This window comes from Salvia hispanica, chromosome 1 (genome assembly GCF_023119035.1).
Source record: "Salvia hispanica cultivar TCC Black 2014 chromosome 1, UniMelb_Shisp_WGS_1.0, whole genome shotgun sequence".
Taxonomy (NCBI): Eukaryota; Viridiplantae; Streptophyta; class Magnoliopsida; order Lamiales; family Lamiaceae; genus Salvia; species Salvia hispanica.
Genome location: NC_062965.1, coordinates 24456677 through 24477203, shown reverse-complemented (window position 1 = coordinate 24477203; position 20527 = coordinate 24456677). Strand labels below are relative to the sequence as shown.

The 20527-nt window shown below is 35.6% G+C and overlaps 1 protein-coding gene and 2 pseudogenes across 1 annotated transcript; all 3 read left to right on the top strand.

Moving 5' to 3' along the window:
- Positions 1-3504: 3504 nt before the first annotated feature.
- Positions 3505-4564, top strand: LOC125201773. Its single transcript, XM_048100020.1, has one exon. It carries the CDS (start codon positions 3607-3609, stop codon positions 4249-4251), a length of 645 nt encoding a protein of 214 aa, XP_047955977.1. The 5' UTR covers positions 3505-3606; the 3' UTR covers positions 4252-4564.
- A 6412-nt stretch (positions 4565-10976) lies between these two features.
- On the top strand, positions 10977-11543 carry LOC125197275 (annotated as a pseudogene).
- Positions 11544-14819: 3276 nt separating this feature from the next.
- On the top strand, positions 14820-20218 carry LOC125191456 (annotated as a pseudogene).
- Positions 20219-20527: the final 309 nt, after the last annotated feature.

Genomic DNA, 20527 nt, shown 5'->3' with positions numbered 1-20527 from the left:
ACAAAATGTTTGTAAATTTACGTATTCTTCATTTGTTTCAGATTCAGAAAACGAATCATCTGGCCAACACCTTCCACAACCGGTCTACTAAGCAAAAGACTTAGACTTTGTTTACTTCTTATGCATTTAAATGTTTGTAAAACATCTTATAAATGCACAAGCAAACACAATGTAATAATAATAGTGATTCTATTCGTGCGAGACTGCTCGAATAATACTGAATCGGGTTAAAAGTGGATTGTAGAGTTTTACGTATACAAGCAAGATTCTATTCGCGCGAAACTTGCTCGAAACATGCTTTTCAGTATACCAAACCTAACAGAGCGGTCGGAGGGGAGCGGCACGAGCGAGCTCGACATCATCAGTGCCGCTTTGGCGACCTACCAACGCATGGAGTTGAAACCGTTCAAGTACCTCAGTTGTTGGCAGGAGGGGCGCCAACATCCGAAGTATAGGGGCGGCGTAGTAACATCCTCCAGTTCCTCTAGCAAATGGTCGAGGTCGGTAACCCTATCCGACGGCGCCTCCGATGATGTGGCTACCCAGCTTGCCGGAACTAACTTGGGTAGCCCCGATGCTGGCCCGAGCAGTTCCCGCCGGCCACAAGGAAGGAAGAAGGCGACGGCCACCCGCCGTCTTGCCCCGACTCCATCCGCCCCCGCCCCCGCGCCCGCTCCCTTTGTGCCTCCTCCACCCCCGAACAACTCGTTGTGGGCCCTCTTGGGTCAACTCAATACGACCGATACGACTAACATGACTCCCGACTTATAACATAGAAATGTTTTTAATAATTGAAGTATTTAATTTGAATAATAGAATGGTGAGACCCTTGAGCTTGTCCTTAGCTAAAATTACGGATGTGGTGTTGTGCTCTTAGGTAAGGATAAGGAGTAAAAGTGATTCGGACCCCTCCGTACTCTTAAATAAGAGCACGGATGGGGATGCTCTTAGGCTCAATTAGGATTCTATCTTGTCAAGGATGGTTAGTTTTCATTATTTTGGGCTATATATGCCTACTCTTTTATAATGTCTTGTATTCAAAAATTAAAAATATCTACTTTGACATTGCTCTTAGGCGTAGATAATCACATCGAACTGAGTTGAAGTCATTATAGTCCCTCTATATTTAAAAAATTAATATGGATCATACTTTAAAATAAATAGATATACTATTATTCATCAGTTAAAAAAATGATAATGATTTTTAAAAAGTATGGGTTTGAATTATATTCATTGCTAATTTTGATTCATTAATCATGATAATTGATAAAGGCATGGTGCCTTCAATTATAAGTAGAAAATAATTAATTTAATTTAATTTGTTACTATATTTTATGTGAACTCTATGAATTGATTACAGGCTAGCTGATTTTAATATATATATTGTGTTACTAAGAATTGGGCCAGCAATCATGTCCAAGGAAAATTAAGCTGTAAAGGAGAAGAAAAGAGAGAGTAATTATTAATTAATAACAAAAACTTTAAACGTTTATTGGTAATGCTCTTATCATCTTATGTACTATAATTATATTGATGAATTAATCTGAGTGAATGCGACTGCATGCTTACTTTCAGTTGCATATATAAGTTAGATAAAATAGTAGGTCCAACTAATTAACCGTTGAATCTTTTTTTCTTAAGATTGTGAGTAATCCATATTAGCTGAGCAATTAGAGGTGACATAGAATCCATTATAGTATGGGTTTCAATTTAATTCAGTCAAAATCTACTATCTGATCCACCAAAACTTGCCTAATCCATGTTAATATGTTATAATCGAATCAAAATTATATAGTGACAGTTAATGATTACCTATCCACTAAACCATATTATTCAATTAATTGATGTATTAAGGTACCCACTTGTTGACACATAAGAACTTTTCCAGCATACAATTTTTGTATAAATAAATAATTGGGTTGTGGGGTTAAATGAGGGAAATAATTAAATGGGCCCAATACTAATTTAGATTTTTAGCTATTTTCAATCATAACATTAAATCTTCGGTTTTCATTTAATCCACCAAGTTAGAAAGTTTACATTTTTTTTTATTTGATATGTTACGTTTAAAAGTCCTTGATAACTAGAAGATTACCCCATTATGAATTTGGAATTAAAATAGAGATCTCTTAGCAATTTATTACTCCTCTGTAATGATATATACACAATGTTACTAAGAAAATAATTTAGATAAATTTTTTAAAAAATATGGCAGTATATGATAGAAATAAATAGGAGAACTAAATAAAAAAAATTGTGAGTTTGGACAAGTTGCATTTGTTGCCTAGAGATACTTAAAAATCAGATCCAACTTAGAAATTACCCTAGTCTTTATCATTGTGCATAGATAATTGCAAGATTCTAACCTATAAGTGAATAATTCATTCAAACAAAGAGGTTTCCTTAATTGGGCGTGAGAGTGTGGTCCTATTTCTCTATAATTGTGTCCAAAATAATCCAATATCATTCTTATTGTAATTAGTATTAATTACTATATAGGGGTGCAGATCTAAATTCCTAAAAAGATGTTAGTATTATGTGGAGCATATTTTGTGAGTCAAGTTTATATGAATAGTTCATAGTCGACAACAATAATAATTCCCTTCGTCAATTAGGGCACACCTAGGCGACTTAAGTAGATGTGTCGGATTATTTTCTATCATACGAATAATAAAAGGGAAATTAATTATCAATTTTATTTATGACAGTAATTTCCACTTTTTATGTGTCTACACATAAATCATACATGTATATAAATTGTATACATTGTGTAAGCACGTATATATTTGAAAAAAATATTAAGAGTGCTACTCCATTGTTATTGAAAATGACATGGATTGTCACATATTTGAAAAAAAAATCTAAACATTGAATTATCAGCAATATAATAGTCGTAGTTTTAGATAGAAGTATGTATCATTATACGCAACACCAATTCTTGCAAGAATCAAAACATTATCAATATCCGATATTAACTAACATAATTAGCTTTGATCGTTACAACTTACAATTGATTGAATCAATCCTAATCGTTCAATATTCCAATAATAAAATTGATCTATATTCGTAGTAGTATTATCAACCGTAATTATATTTTGATTATTCCCGCGTAGGAATGTAATCAAATGCAATTTCTAAATTGTGCAAACTCCAAACTATGATTTGAACCGTTAAAAAATATCAACAAATGACAAAATAAAATCAATAAAAAATTTCAACACAGTTTTAACGGTTGATACCGTGTTGACATTGTGTTAATATTGTATTGACATCAAAATTTTAAAATTTTACACTGTGTTGACATTATGTTAATGTTATATTATAAAATTTAAAATTTGTATAATATATGAGTTTGCATTTTATCACCTATCCATAACCGTGCATTGTAACCAATTATTCCAAAAAACAATTTCCGCCGTTAAATTTCAGTGTAACATAATAAAACAATTTAAGAAATTATAGTAGTTATTAAAAATATCATAAAATGAAAGTTAAATCGTCAGCACAATTTATTCCCCCAAAATCACAACCTTCCAATCCTCACCACTCTCTCTCTCACCACTCTCCACCGCCACTTCTTCCACCGCCGCCGCCGCCGCCGCCGCCATGGATTCAAAATCAAAGAAGAAATCAAAGAAGCCGAAGCACCAGCACCCCAATGACCAAACCACCTCGAAATCCGAATTCTCCTTCAAGCCCTCCTCCGACGTGAAAGGCCTCCGCTTCGGCGGCCAATTCCTCGTCAAATCCTTCACCGTCCGCCGCGCCCGCCCCCTCGAGCTCCTCCGCCTCCTCTCCCTCCCCCCCACGCGCCCCGCCCTCCCCTCCGCCGCCGCCTACCTCCCCACCAACTTCACCATCCTCGCCCACCACGCCTGGCACACGCTCACCCTCGGCCTCGGCACCAAAAAATCCAAGGTCGTCGTCTTCGTCTTCGACTCCGAGGCCTCCCGCGCCGCCGCCGAGCGCCTCTGGCCGGCCGAGATCCCGCTCGGGGAGGTCAATCGCAAGCTGATCCGCGGCCTCTCCGGCTGCGAGATGGCGCGATTCAAGTTCAGGAAGGGCTGCATCACTTTCTACGTCTACGCGGTCAGAAAAATTGGGGATTTAGGGTTTGTCTGCGCCGACGATTTGAAATGCGTGCTGCAGTCGGTCGTGGCGCTCAAGGATTTTATCGATCACACGGCGATGCTCGCCTTGCCGGAGCAGAGGAGTATTGGCCACGCGCCGCCGGTCGCCGTCGCGCATTGAGATTTTAGGAATTTCTGTTTTACCATTTTTTTTAATTCGGGATTTTTCTTTATTTGACGATTTTTTTTTTCGGTGGAATTTTTGTAAAAAAAATTACAATATATTTTTAATTTATTTTATGTGCTGATTTTTTTAGAGAAATGACCATCAATAAAATTATTGCTTCAGTAAATAGCATCTCAATCTTTTTATTCATAAATCTATTCTAAATTTGTGTATTCTACAATTAAACAGTTATAGATTGTAAAAATCTAACGTTACTGAAAAGATGAAAGAAAAGAAAATGTCATTTTCACACCACAGCCTAGGGATAATATCCAATCAAGGACCATTTTGTATTCAATATTTGCATACATGATTTAATTGTTTTAACTTTTTGTGAGTTTCGTATTGTTTTATCGTGTCTGTAAAGTTTTTTACAATAATTTAAAAAATAAAATTTTTGTATTGTTTAGAAATTGATTTAGTTACTTTTGTTACTATTATCTGCTTTTGCATTGCTACTAGCCAAATTTTGGCTGTGAGCATTTATTTTATCTATATAAAAAATGTGGTTACCATTTACCATTGCCCATTGGCAATATAATCACATTACGATTTTATCATTAAATGTAGATAAAATAATATGCATAAATAGAATCGGTGCATGGAAAGTGTGACATGAATGTAAATATGTACTAGTACATTGGTTGGTAATTGGAGAAAGAAAAAACATTACTCCATTAAATAAGGAAGTGTATTTAATGTGTATGTTGGTAAAGTGATGGGGAAAAGAGTTAGCATCCATAAAAAAAGGATTTGCTAATTGACTAGTTTTCAAACATCAATTGCAATTTGGTGGGTCACCTAACTTAACGATGTTTGCTCTACAAAAAAGTTATTTCATGTCCATATAGTTTTTATTATAAATTTTTTATAATTAGTAATTTGTTGTCAAGTGGACCAGATAATACCTGGAAAAGCAGTATTCTGGCAGTAATGGTGGACAATCCATTTCCTTCGAAAAAAAAAGAAAAAGATATTGATTACTAACATTTTTTGTTTTTATTACTATTAAAAAATGTAATTACAAACTTTTGGGTTGAGCTCAATAGTTAAATAGTTTTTCTTCAAGTACAATGATTACCAGCATTGTGTAGCAGAGAACTAAAGTGTATAATGCTAATATTTTTCGACATTTTAACGATGACTTGCAACTTAATTGGTAAAACGTTGCAATCTTTTTATGTTTGGCAAGTCATGTGCACACTACCGATAAGATCGGAGTCGAGCATAGTGTATATGCAGGTTCTGGAAGTCAGTGCAACGCTAGTTGTGCCTAGCTAGTAGTGTGCCAGTGTCAATTGTTGAATTGGCGGTATGATATATAATTAGTAAAAAGCCGAAAAGTCATAGACAATTCCATCCAAAAATTTATTATCACTACATGTATTTTAAATCAGAGTTGTATGTAATTTTAAATCAAAATTGAAAACATTTGGTAGTATTCTATTTTAACTATACTAAGAGATTGTGAGTCTTGTGATATTTTGGTTAAAACACTAAAATGACGAGAAATTAAATATTTATCCTAAAAAATATAGTAATATATAATCCAAAAGACAGATAATAATACATGAATGTTGATCTAATAATATACTCCATGTGATTAAAGATCTCAAAGTAAATATATATGATTAAAAATCTCTAATTTGAGTATACCATGAAAAAAGAAAATAAAACAATGGAAAATTTTTAAATATTGGGGAACAAAAATAGCGTCAGTGTTAAGGCAACAGTGTGTATCGTAAACTGAGGCAAGATTGTTGGTTTGTAGCCCGTGAATCTCAAGCTTTGATTAATTTCATGTCAAACACGTCTTCACATTTGTCTCGCAATCAATACAAACTACCCAACATAACTAACTTTATATAGCTATAAATAAATAAATGATGCTCAACTATTCTAATTAATGAAGCCTCCTCGAAATTTCCAAGCATAGTTTTCCTCGATTACTTTTTATGCTACTCTCCAAGAGATATTTGTTTTGAAGAGAATGTTAGGTCATCTGCGACGTCATCGGAAAATATAGAGAATCTCACCGCCAAACCGGTGGTGTGACGGGAGGTGTGTAGGAGTCAACCGTGAGACTCTCGTGTGAGTCGGTGTGACAGTTCGCCGCCATATGATGCCTCGCGGATTGTCATACTAAACTTTTTAATCATTTAAATATATAAATAAATATAAAAATAGCTTATATACTAGGGGTTATCATACATCAATTGCAAGTTAAGGATGCTTTCTTTTTTTTGGTACGATAAAAAATTTTATGATCCGAATATATTATTAATAATTATTTGCAATTAATTAGTATACAATATAATATGGATTCTCTTCTATCCTTTGACATCCTTATTGGAATCCAAACAGTAATTGTCTCTTTGTTGACAAGTTTGAATGTATAGACTATTGTAAGTTCGAATAAGTTTGTTATAAATAAATGATTAGTTAATATGGAGTTGGAGTTGGAGTTGGACTTGAATTTAAATGCGCTATTCTTTTCTTCTGCATTATTCATTTTGTAATATAGCTATTATTAGAGCATTATATATACCAATAAACAATAGACTCTAGATATTATATTCCCTCGTTTTTTCTTAGGGAAAAAGTAATTAATTGTCTTTATACTTTTTAAAAGTAAATTTAGTTTCCAATCAACCTATATTAAATCGCAGATGCTAGTGAATAAGGTTTTTTCAAAAAAATATACTCCAATAATGATCCTCATTTATCTTTGTCACGGTACATGTTATTCGAATTCTCAATTTATTTGAAAAAACATTTTACCAATATATTTCTCTTAGTAGTGAAAATTATTTGTTCTGAACCCTACTCATTCACACTATTTTTCAATTAAAATATTAAGAAAAGGGGGGAGGAGCATGAGAGAGTGGGTGGGCTCAACAAAAATGAATGATTATATCCAAAAATAGTGGTGGATGTAATAATGGTACTATTAGATGGAGTTGCAAAGCTGTAAATGAAAGGAGCATTTCTTCAGAAAAAAACTTTAATTCTTAAAATAATCAATAAATTTTTTTATTTATTTCTGTAGATACGGTGTTTTAAACCCCTGCCCAATCTATTCTTTTTCTTTATAAATAATTTTTTTAAAATAAATGAATAGAAAGGTAAGTAAAGACGGCGTCAGGATAACTCGAACTCAAAATCTTTGGTTACCTTTACGACAATTCAAGCACATCTATATATTCCTTATGAGTTTATGTACTTTAGAAAATCATCCAGTGCAGTACCAAAAATTTGACGAGATAAGAAAAAGTAGAAAACTGAATATGAAGCTTATGACTTTTTCTCGTTGCATTGGATTGAATCATGATATTGCCCCCACTTTTGGCCCCCAAACACATGAATCCTCCAAACCTCTTTATGCCACCTTTTCTAAAAGGAAAGTTAATCATAATAAACAAAAAAATATAAAAATAATAGTTTAAATATAAGAGATTTATAATGTTACATACTTTATTCTTTATTTGGGCATTATTCGTGTGTACTATTGCCGTTTAGTTCACGTTAATTTAGATATTTATTTGAGTAAATGACTGAATAAATTATGACAGATGGTCAAATTATGATTCATTCTATACTTATAAAAAATTAAATTATGGTTCATCCTATACTTTAAAAACTAAAATAGTAAATCACAAAATTTACTACTACTATTTTTGCAATTATCTCATCCATCAATTGTCCAGCAAAATTTACAATGATGTGACAACCACCCCCGTTTAAAATGTTCAAAAAAATTTTAAATATATCTACCCACAAAGTTTATCATATCTTGAAGGAGGTTAACAGATCTAATTTAGAAAACATTTAAAATATTTTAAGTTGCGTATTTTGTCAAAAATGAAAAAATAGATAATTTGAATATTACTACTAGTAAACACTTTGTGATTTATAATTTTGAATATTACGTTTTAAAAGGCAGGATAAACCAAAATTTGACTGTATTTATTTGGCAACTAATCCTATTTATTTTGATTGTAATACCTATAACTAAAATTATCATTAACATCGTTAATTTTACAAATGTCCAATCAAAGCTCATTTTACTAAATTGACAACTATATTGCGAGTAGCCATGATCTCAATATATTCACATGAGAAAATCTTCTGGAAATGAATATCACACCAGTGAGACTTTTCCCAATGAAACAAATAAAAAAATTCATACTCATATCGTAATATAGAACCATCGATTGGAAAATGATCTCTCTCTGTTTACTCGAAGTTAGCATTGTACCTTATACGTAGTGAGTGACGCAATACACACAGCCGTAACATTACTAGTCAAATGGAATATACAGTAAATTGTTCAAGAAAACAGCTAAGTCATGGGTTCTTTACATTAATTCCACGGTCTTAGCGTGTGTGTTTTTTTTTTATTTAAGTATAAGGTTCTTCCCATATTCGGGTATGTATTCTCTGTTCATGTCATATACTGTTTCCGTTCTTTATAAATTCGAACTTAATTTGCCAAGGTATTAATTTTGGATAGTAACATTTGCAAATATATTATGAGTTCCACTAACTTGCTGTAATATTATTTGAGCTGCTTTTAGCTATTTCAAGCTTTTTGGACGAAAATACCTCACTGCTCATGAAAGATATTTCAATCTATTTATTTTCTATTTTTTATTAGTTTATGGTAAGATGTAACTAAATTGATATATTGAGATTAATATGTTGTGAACTAGTAGTGTTTATAGAGGAAAAACTGTTAATTTTTTTAATGTAACAAATTGACAAAAATAAAATATTTTAATAACAAAAGGAGTAAAGTTTTAGTCAATTTACCAGAAAGAGGAGTCATGAATCATTTCCGTGTGAATGTTAGCTCCATTAGGAACTTTCTTTAGATCGGTTTCTAGACTCTTATTTTTAAAAATTCAATGAATAAAAAGCTGTAAATTGTTTGTTTATGTATTTGTAGAAAACGTCTATTTCAAATATATAGATATTTTGAGGATTGATAACGTCCTTAGTCCATAATTCATTAAGTGAAGATGTATTAAAACATAGTAGTATTGAATTTTCATAAACTCTCCCATTTAGACATGTTATAATTAAGAATTTGAAAATATTTGATCTATATAACATTATTCTTTTATTTCAAATATTTATTTATAATTAATACCTTATAAAATGTTATTGATATCTCTTATTTTATAAATTACGTTATATTGAAACGTGGTTTTTTTTTTCATTTTAAAGAAGATAATAATGAACACACGATTTAGAAATTTTATGGCAAAACGACGTTGCCGAACATCTTATCCACTTATCATCTTATAACTATAAAATATAGTATCAAAATCTTAGTTTCTAGACAATTGGCCCCTTTTATATTTATTTACAGCAGAAGTAGATTAACAATACTTACATTTGAAGTTTATTTTCTTTGACTTAGGTTATATGATTATGTGAACAAAAAATATCACTGCTTCTAGATGAAACGTGTAGACGTATGTTTGCTACTCTTTTACTAATCAGTTGATCGCAATATCTTCCGTTGACAAAATCCAAATTTATTGTTATCCTCTATATAAAATTAATATTTAGCTTAAAAAACAATACTATTCAACTATCATGTAACACAATCGGTAGCTCACACTTTTAATAGTCAATTAGGAAAATTCTAGAAATATTAGCTTGCGTGCTCAATGACGTTTCATCCTACGAATTTACACTACATAATTTGTTTTTAAAACATATTTTATCGATATGAGATTATTTATATAATCGATCGCAGATTTAAAAAAATAAACTCGTAGGGATCAGAACTGTTGGTTGAAGAAGGTCATTACTAACTTACCGACATCATCTACCACTATTTAGTCGATGAAGCATTTTTTCTTTTTGTTACTATCTGAATCATAAATCACATAATAAAAGAGAAGGATTGGGACTGAGGATCGAAATTGTCGTAAAGTTGGATGCGATTTGTGTAGTTTTTAGTCAATGCTCTTTGGACCGACAATAGTGTCGATCGACCCGCACTTGTCATATGATGATAGCATATTAAAAATCATTAACTTATGCATAGAAAAGCATTATAGCATATTAAAAATCATTAACTTAGGCATAGAAAAGCATTAATATATTACATAAATTAAAAAAATCATGATTTTCACTTAATGCGTAATGAGAATGTCTATCCTATAATCAAATCCTAATGCATATCACTCCATGAAAAATATGAATTGCTGGTTCCATTGTTATTGTTTTAAAAATATTGCTATATCATATATACATAACCATATATCATGGTCATATTGATATTAAATAACACAAGAGACTATTTTTTTTATTTGATACCTTTTGTTTGACCTTAATTTATAGCGAGTAGTGTACGTGTGTCGGTGTTGTGCTCAATTAAGCAATCAATACTACATTTTTATTCAAAACAAATGACAACATATTTTTAGTAGTATGCATTAAATTAATACGGTATCCAATTTAGACCCCCATATATCTCGTTCCAATTTTTCTAATCTGAACCAAATCAAATTGAAAATTAAATTTGACTTACTTTTCATCAACGAAATTTCGTTGATTTCTTCCATGCGAAATGTCAATAGTCTTACTCCACAACTAACAATGAAATTATTAGACTATATATACACACACAAACACATCAAAATAATTTCATCATTCAACTCTCATCTCAACATTACTCAAAATCAAAAACCATTCCCATTAATTATTAATCCTTCAATTTTTCAATTAACCATCCCCATATGATGATGAAGAGGAGTAGAGACGGCGACGACAGCGACTACGTGGCCAACTTCCTAATGCTATTATCGCCGCCGCTCGTAACCATGGCAGCAGCGGCTGACGAGAGTCCTTGCAGTGAAGATTCATCGCGAGATCTTCACATGCAGACATGCAACAGGCAGTTCCCGTCGTTCCAGGCGCTCGGCGGGCACCGCGCCAGCCACAAGAAGCCGCGTCTGGGCGGCGGAGAGCCGCCGTCGCCACCGAAGCCGAAAACGCACGAGTGCGGCATCTGCGGGCAGGAGTTCCCGTTAGGTCAAGCCCTTGGAGGCCATATGAGGAAGCACAGAGCGGCTGTGGTTGATCAGAACCACCATGAGGCGGCACCGTTCTCCCTTTCCGGTGGTGAAGAAAGCCAACAGCAGGAGGGTTTTCTCTCGATCTCAATTTGACTCCGTTAGAGAACCATTATTTTTTTGTTGCTTCTTCACAAATATAATTAGTTCTTAATTTACATTTTTTGGTATTTTTTTGTATATGTTGTTTCATTTCTTTTTAAATAGGAATATTGATTTTTTCAAGTATTGATTGTCTCTTAAGATCTATTTATATATGCATGATCTACTAATTAATCAAGCTGTTATTATAGCAATAATTACTATCATATAGATTATTGTTATTGTTATATTAACGTTCATCTTCAAACTAAAATGGTAATTTTGAATATCCAGAAAGGATTTACACACAGATAACACATAGAACCGTATTATTCATTTGACTATAGCTATGCAAGTTGTTATTTTTTCTATTTATTATAAAGTTCAAATTTGACTTATATCATTTCAATTAATTTTGGTACATAGGTTTGACAAAATAAGCATATGGGCGTTGACATATAAATAGTGACAGATAATAAATTGGATTTCCCATATTTACATAATTAGATATATCCAGCATGAAAAATAAATTAATGTTTACAACTTTTATATATGGCTTTCTCATCCTCTAACAACCCAATAAAATCATTAAAAATGAACTCATTATGTGAGATACAGTATATAAAATTATGGAGGTCTACTGAAACAAAAATAAAAATATAAAGTATTTTAAGATGGGTTGTCTGTGTTTATGGAGCATATAAAAGTATAATAATTAATGCAGTTCATATTAATATGTAGTATTTCTGAATATCTACATTTGTTAAATTTTTTAGTATTAGTTACGGAGTACTATCATTTATTATTAATGGCCACCATGTAATGATCGAGTCTTTATTAAACATATAACCAATTATTGTAACAATATACATATTTTTAAATTCAAATTGTATCTTAAATATGTACAGTAATTATGTACAAGGACACCCTTTTTTATTGAAAAATAAACATAAATTTTAAAGGCGGACTCAAATCCTTCACTTTGATCTGAAGCATCAAACATTCTACCTTTCGCCAAACACGTACAACTTCATAATACTATTATACTTTGTTGCTTAAACTATCAAAGCATTGACTTTGTAACTATTCAATCCTTTAGAAATTCAAGCCGTCTCCAGATCAATAATAGGGATTGAAAAGGTACAAGCTTTGAGCTATCTGGTCCATGCCTTCTAACTATGCTACCAACCAATATGTGAAAGCAATTGAACTTAATGACAAATTTAGAGGAAGGAACAACCACCTTTGAAGGCCATAGTGAGACCTTAATTATTTCTTAAGACTAGTCGAAAATATTATAACCATCCACAGTTTGAAGAATATTTGAAAAAAAGAGAGAAGACTTCGAACAACTTCACAAGAGCATCTCCAATGCAAATAGCCACATAGGCCAACCACTCTCTCTGCCACGTCGCCAGACTAAAAATCCACCCGCTACATCGATTTAGGCTACCATAGTGCCAGCGAATAAAAATAATTCAAAATATACTATATTTACGAATTAAAATTACGATTAAATTATGAATTAAATTTCTGATACGATACGGAAAATTAATCCATTTCATTCAAAAAAAGTACAAAGATTAAAAAAAAAGTACATGATTTTTTTTCAAAAAAAAGGGCTTCCACACACGAGCCCGTCACTCTCTACTCCTCGTCGCCGTTGCCGCCGTCCTCGCCGTTGCCGCCGTCCTCGCCGTCGCCGCCGCCGCTGCCGCCACCCGTGGTATCGAGCCACGCTCGAACTCCCCTAGCCGTGCCCTGCGACATCCAAATCAATCCGCATGCTCTCGAGCATCAAGTGAAGAAACATCTTCTCCGTGGTCGTGGCGGTCTTCCAATCTTGGAAGACCTTGTACATCCGATCTCGCATTTGGTTACGCGAATGGAGAGTGTACTCGAGTGGGGCGGTGGGAGGGCGGGGCTGGACCTAAAAGGGGATAGGGGGATCCTCCCGCGCCCGGCGCTCTCCAACCGGGCCGAGGGCGACCGGCAAATGAAGGAGGGATGAAACTCCGCATCGGGGAAGGCGTGGACCCCGGGCCCCCGCGGCCCTGTAGTCGCCGGTATAGTTCGCCCTCTCGTTTGCCACCGGCCGCCCCGCACGGAACTTCTGGAGTCCTTCAACAACTCATAGCACTCCCGAAGTGGAACTCCTCATACTTCCCCCGAACCGATTTCGTATCCTCCGGGCCCCCTCTCATTCCCCACTAGTGAGCTGACGGAGGCGTTGGCGTACAACGCCGAGGCCGACCGCGGCCCCGATGCGCCCCCCCTTCCCGGACCTCCTCCCCGGCGAAGTCCTTCCGGCGGGCGTGCCTCCCGTGGCGGCCTAATCTTCGTCCACATGGGCGACCACGGGTGTTCGCACCCCCGCACGTCACACCTCCAACCACCCAAGCCACCCGGCGCACTCTCCTCCGTCCACTTCCTTGGCCGGGGTGTCGTCAACAACGGCTGCGACGACCGGCCGCCTTGGCATTCCCCCTCGTCTTCTTCTTTCGCCGGGGCCCGCCCCGCCGGGAAACGGAGTGCCCGGATCCCCGAGATCTATCCCATGTCTGCAATGACAAAAGGTCATTCCGACCGTCTCCACCGGGTCACGGGTAGAGGCGGCGAAAAAATCCGAGGGACGATACCGTGTCCCTCCCGGTGACCCCCGCATCCGGGATGCATACCCATCATCGCTGCACCTAGGGCATACTCCCACCCCGCCCGCTCCCTGTCCCCGCCGAAGATAACGCATCCCTGGTTCCCACCCTGGCATTCCGGCCATCATCCCCATCACCGATTCCGGGACGTTAAACCCGGGCCCATCCCCCCATCTCGGCCCCATCCGATCCACGGGATCGGGAGTCCGAGATCCACTCGTCATTGGATTCGTTGTTGTGATCCATCGCCGATGATGCTCTTTTACGAAAGTTGAGAAGAGAAAACTCGTTAAAACAAGTGGTGCGAAAATGAAAATGAAACTAAAATCGCGTTTATATAGGTTTTAAAAAATAATAAAAAATAAAAAAAGGGCAAGCGTCGGACGCCACAATGGCGCCCGGGCCAAAGGGGCCGCTCGGGCTACGCCAATTTTCCGTCCCGCTAGCCTTCAATGGTTGGTAGCTGACGCATAAATCGGGGAACGCGATCGTTAGCAACCATTGCGATGCTCTAATACTAGATTTTTTTTCAAACAACTTCGTAATACTAAGATTTTTTAAAAAATTTAAACTTTATTTATCTTTAAAGTTAAAAAAGTACCCTCCTCCGCGACCATGGCCAATATGAAAAAGTGTTTGGGAATTTAATTTGAAAATTTTAGAGAGAATGAACGAAATAGAAATTTTAAATGGGGATGGGATGACCACCTTCGGGGATGCAGAGAGAGTAAATTTACTATATGTTCCCGGGAAAATGCCACAAACTAACGAATTTTTAAAAAAAAAAAAAACTTCAAACAATGTTGTTTTAAGATTTTTTTTTCCCTTTGGGAAATTTAAATTTATCCTTTTGTTAAAGAAAAAAAATGTTCCCCCTTCTGTGTTCGGTTTGAAAACCCAAATTTCCCACATGATTGAATCCCCCCGATAAAGGTAAGAATAGGGAATTTTTTAAGTTTGGGGTTTAAAAACAATATAACATACTCTATAAAAATGAAAAACTTTGTAAATTACAATCTTAAGTTATTTATAAATCACAATGTATAAAGACTACGAATATTGTCCAAATAATAAAATACCCCCAAAAAAAAAAAAAAAATAAAGGAACCAAGAAAAGAGAAGTCATTTCATTTGTGAAACGAAAAATTATATTAATATTTCCCCCTTTTTAAAAATTTTAAATCGCCCCATCTTCCCAAAACGCAGTCAACAGAACCATGGGCCGCCACGAGGCTGATTGCCAGCTTGTCATCGCGGCTGCTCCCCCCAATCAGCTTAATCAGCCCGCAATTTGGGATCGCCGCCGCCGCCGCCCGCCGTGTTCGTCGATAAGAAACGGGCACCCTTTTGGGCCGGGCATCACCGGAAAGAATGGCATTTTCCCCACACCGAGCGGGCCCATTGAGTACGGTACCAAGATGGTATGATCTCACTCCTCATTCGCCCCCTGATATTTGCTTCATTTTTGGATCTGCTTATTTGTTATTGATAAAATTATGTAGCGAGATCGTTTTGTTAATGCTTTCCGATTGGTGATGGTTTCCGGTGGATTAGGTTTTAGGGGAAAAAATGCATAATGTTTGGCTTTGAAAATTTGGGGAGGGTTGGGGGAAAAGGGTTTTCAAGGTGAAACTGAGTATGTTTTTGAGTGTTTTATTGTTGAATTCCAAAACGTTAAGACCCGAAGAAAATGTTGTGAAGTCTAAGGGGGGAAACGATTATTTGGGTGAAATTTGTGAAACGGTGTTTGCTTTTATATGTATAGAAAATATATTTATTCAGAGTGACATATGATCATTATTAAGTTGTGCATATAAGTTTCTGAAGATTGGGGATTTTAGGAAGAACATTAGTTTACATGTTAGTACTTTTTAGAGGCTGTTCGGGTTTGCAAGAATGTATTGTGTTTGGTTTTTGAGACTGAATCTTTTAAAAATCAACCCTTGGGTGGATAATCCATGTGATAATTAGTCAAGCCACCCCCTCCAACTAAAATAATCTCACAACTCAACCTAGATTATATCTTAGTCTGAGTATGACAGGTTATTGGCTTTGCTTGCTGATATTTTGTGGAGAAATTTTTTGAAAAAAATATTTTTTTTTTAAAACATTTCATTATTCATCAATTATGTTTGCATGGATAGGTTGGAGGAGTTACCCCTAAAAAAAGGGGGAACCCGGGGCACTTGGGACTCCCTGTCTTTAAAACTTAGCAGAAGCAAAAACTGAAAAAAGGCCAATGCATCTGTGATATATGTTCCTCCTCCATTTGCTGCAAAAGCTATCATGGAGGCATTGGAGGCTGAGCTAGATCTGGTTGTATGTATCACAGAGGGAATACCCCAACATGACATGGTAATATGTTTATTTAAATGTGTATCTTGATTTGATCACAGAGATAGGTTGAACAATCAACTTCTTCCAGCTGATCCAGTTTTCTTGTTTACGACATTGCCGAAGCTAAATAATTATTTGGGTTTCTTATACATGTTAATTACTAGTATCATTTTGTGTAGCGCATGTGTTCTTCCCAAACTTCTTTGATTCAATTTTCGAGATACCAGAGACAACTGCCTAGCGTTATCCATTGTGTTGCCTAGGCTATCAGATGACTTTGTATTTCCTCCTAACACCTATAGACTTATGGTTGTTGACTATTAGTTGGTAAAGGAAAGTAACACAATGTATCAAATCGTTTATACCATGAGGGGAATATTGTGTATTCTAATTTACCTGTTGACTGCAGCATACTATGTCGAGGATACTCATCTATCCAGACCTTTTACCTCTGGAACTGCAGAATTCCATAATCCTCTTAGGGGCCATTAACTTTAGTGATAGGGTAGATTGATACCACATGGTTGGTATTTGAAGGATAAGATGATCGAACAATTTCAAACTTAATCAAATTAAATGGCAGATTAGCTCAGATTATTTTTGTCGATCCATCCATCACTCAAACTAAATGCCCCCCTTAGTAATTTGTAAATACTACTCCCTCCGTCCCATTACATGTGAGACATTTCTTTTGGGCACAGGTTTTTAGGAGTAAAAAAAAGTAAGAGAGAAAAAGTAGGAGAGAGGATAAGTAAGAGAGAGATAGAGCGTTGCTTTTTGCCATAAAAGGAAATGTCTCACTTATAGTGGGACGGCCTAAAAAGGAATACGCCTCACTTATAATGGGACGGATGGAGTATAAGCTTGTGGTGAAATGTATCCTTTAAAGTTTTCTTGGTCATTCTCAATCTGCTCATTTTAATGCTATTGCCGATCTCAATTTGTAACTGATGTGTATCTGCCAAGTTAGAAATATGATTTAAGTGTGAAATTTATCTGACAGTTGTTTGCATTAGCTATTCAAACGCAATTTCTGTGTATCTGAAAGCATTGGTTACTCACATATTCCCATGCAATACATATAAGTTTTAGTATATGATGATCATAGATCTCTATATATTCTTAAAATTTTAGTACTACTAGTATTCTTGTTCTACAAGATTTTTGTTCCAAATTGCAGGTTCGTGTGAAAGCTGCTCTTAATCAGCAGTCACGGACTCGGCTTATTGGCCCAAATTGTCCCGGCATTATTAAGCCTGGGGAGTGCAAAATTGGAATCATGCCTGGATACATCCACAAACCAGGACGCATTGGAATTGTCTCTCGATCTGGTACATTGACTTATGAAGCGGTAAGATTCATTTTTCAATCGATACATCCTGGTGACATCAGAAGCATCACATCATATTTTCATTTACCAGCTAATTTTCATGTTTACCCTAAAAACTTATGCTCTAGAGCTAGCTGATAGGTTTCTCCTCTGTATAAGACAGGAATAGAAATTGCAATTTTCTTTTTCAAATGATTACTGGTACTTCTGAATTGCTGATGAAAGCGAACTAGTAGTTCCTTTATTTTATTTGTGGCGACAAGCAGTTCTCCCCCTCAAACGTGAGAATTTGTTTGATAGATATAACTCTGTTGATAAATATCTGTAATCTCAGTGGATAACTTAATCACCTGTCTATTTTAGGTCTTCCAAACAACTGCAGTTGGCCTTGGGCAGTCAACATGTGTGGGAATTGGTGGAGATCCTTTCAATGGGACAAATTTCGTTGATTGCATGGAAAAATTTCTTGTGGATCCACAGACAGAAGGTAAAATTTGTCTTACTGTTATTTTCATTTGTTACCCCTCAGTCTCTTTGGAGTTAGGATGGAGATGTTTACTTCTTTTATAATTCATGTTACTGATTTAATGATTTTGTTAGTAAGTTAATGGAGCTGTGAATGAAGATGAATAGATGGTGTTTATTTATCAAACATACATTGCTGTGATATGAATTAACTTTCTCTCTCCATTAACCCTTTAATTGTGATACATGTTCAGAACTTGGGATAGACCATAATCAATGTGGGAGCTCTAAACTATGGGTGTTTTGAGACTTCATTAGTTGAATACAGTTCGCAGTAATTATTGTATGATAACCAAAACAATTACTACTGCAAACTACAAAGATCAATAACCGAATGAGAGTGGGGCAATGAACTCCTATTTGCAGGCGTAGATTAATTTGCATCGATGCTATTTAAATATTCGTAATTATGTTGAGCTCCAAATTATTATTTTCGCATATGCTTAAAGGAGGTTGCTTGATACATTTTACTTTTTTTGCATTTTAGGGATTGTTCTTATTGGCGAGATAGGTGGCACAGCTGAGGAGGATGCAGCGGCTCTTATAAAGGTTAATACTAACATCCTTAGACCTCAGGATTAATGAATCTTGGCTGGGTATTTTCTGTAAATAATGGATCAATTTCTTATGCAATATGATAAGTGACTTTATAAAAATCTGGGACCCCGCCTCTGTTTATTCACATTCCATGAATATAATTCTGTAGTGCTTTACTAACATGTTTTGTGATTGTACTTGAAATGAATGTTGAGGGTATCTTGCTGGGCCCATCAACCGGTTATTTTATCCTATGAAACTCTTCACTGAGTAGATTCCTTTTAGATTATCCATACCTGCAAGCTGCAATATTGATCATTTACCAAAACTGTGAATGTCTGTTTGATGTTCATCAATCTTATTGTTAAGGTAGTTATTTCCAGCAAATTGAAAACCTCAGATTTTTTATGACTATTTTCTTACACTTGCATACTATCTTTCTGTTTCTGTTTGCACTACTTGATATATCCAATCTTTTCTGTTCCAATGCGACAGGCAAGTGGGACTCAAAAGCCAATTGTTGCTTTTATTGCTGGGCTCACTGCTCCACCTGGGCGAAGAATGGGCCATGCGGGAGGTACTTTTTTTCTGTTAATTCCAATAATTATATTGTTGTTCCATTACCCATCTCTTATGTAGTTATCTCATGTTGATCCAAATCGATTCCGAGAAATAGCACACATTATAGTATCTTGTTGATTATCCCTACAGGATGAGTATAGAGAATGGCTTTTAGTACTGATCCTTGACACTAGACGCTAGACCTTGGCTGTTTCAGCTCGTATCTTTCTGGTCAATAAAACTCTCATAATATTTCTTCCATTTTCTCCAACCATTTTACATAGTTCTCAAACCATCCGGTTTCTAAGTTTGTATCAGCTGGTCTTTCCACCTTGTGCCATTAGAATAAACTATATAGGCGGAAGAGATTGACAGAGCTGTTCAATTTGCAGCTATCGTATCTGGAGGCAAGGGTACTGCACAGGACAAAATCAAGACTCTACGCGAAGCTGGGGTTACTGTGGTTGAGTCACCTGCAAAGATAGGCACTGCAATGCTCGAGGTCTTCAAGCAGAGGGGTCTCGTCTGAGCAGCGCTGGAGCCAGCCACCGCTCCAGTGGAGGCTTGGCCGGTGCTGGAGCAAGGTGGGGTCAGGCGATGAAGAGATGGAGCATACATAGATGATAGAGCAGAAATGGAGATTTTCGAAGTTCAGCCATTTTGGATTGATGAAAAAGAAAGATAAACAATAAAGGCAAAACACATTCTTAAGTCCCAGTACTGTTATCATTTGTTTCAGTTTGGAATTTATCATTCTTAATGTATGCATATTTATATTTTGAGAAAAGCAAGGTTTCTTCTCCAACTTATCTTAAGTTCCAATTTTAAAGCAGTATTCCGTGTTTTGTCCAAGAAAAAGAATAACAAGTGTTCAATGTTTTCCCAGCCTGGACTTTTTTTCTTCACGAATGTCGAAGAAAACAGTAAAAATATTACTGATAGTGCTATAGACTACAGGACTCCATAATCTTTTTTATTTTTTATAGCTTCTTATTCTTTTTTATTTGCATAATAATAGTATTAAATGAGCATATCTGCTGTGTGACTTCTTCTATAATATGATTGTTTATAATTATCTGCTGGAGTAATTAGGAGTATAGGGTTATGATTATTTGCTA

Coding starts and splice junctions, on each gene's coding strand:
- LOC125201773 (XM_048100020.1), top strand. CDS start 3,607: ATGGATTCAAAATCAAAGAAGAAATCAAAGAAGCCGAAGCACCAGCAC.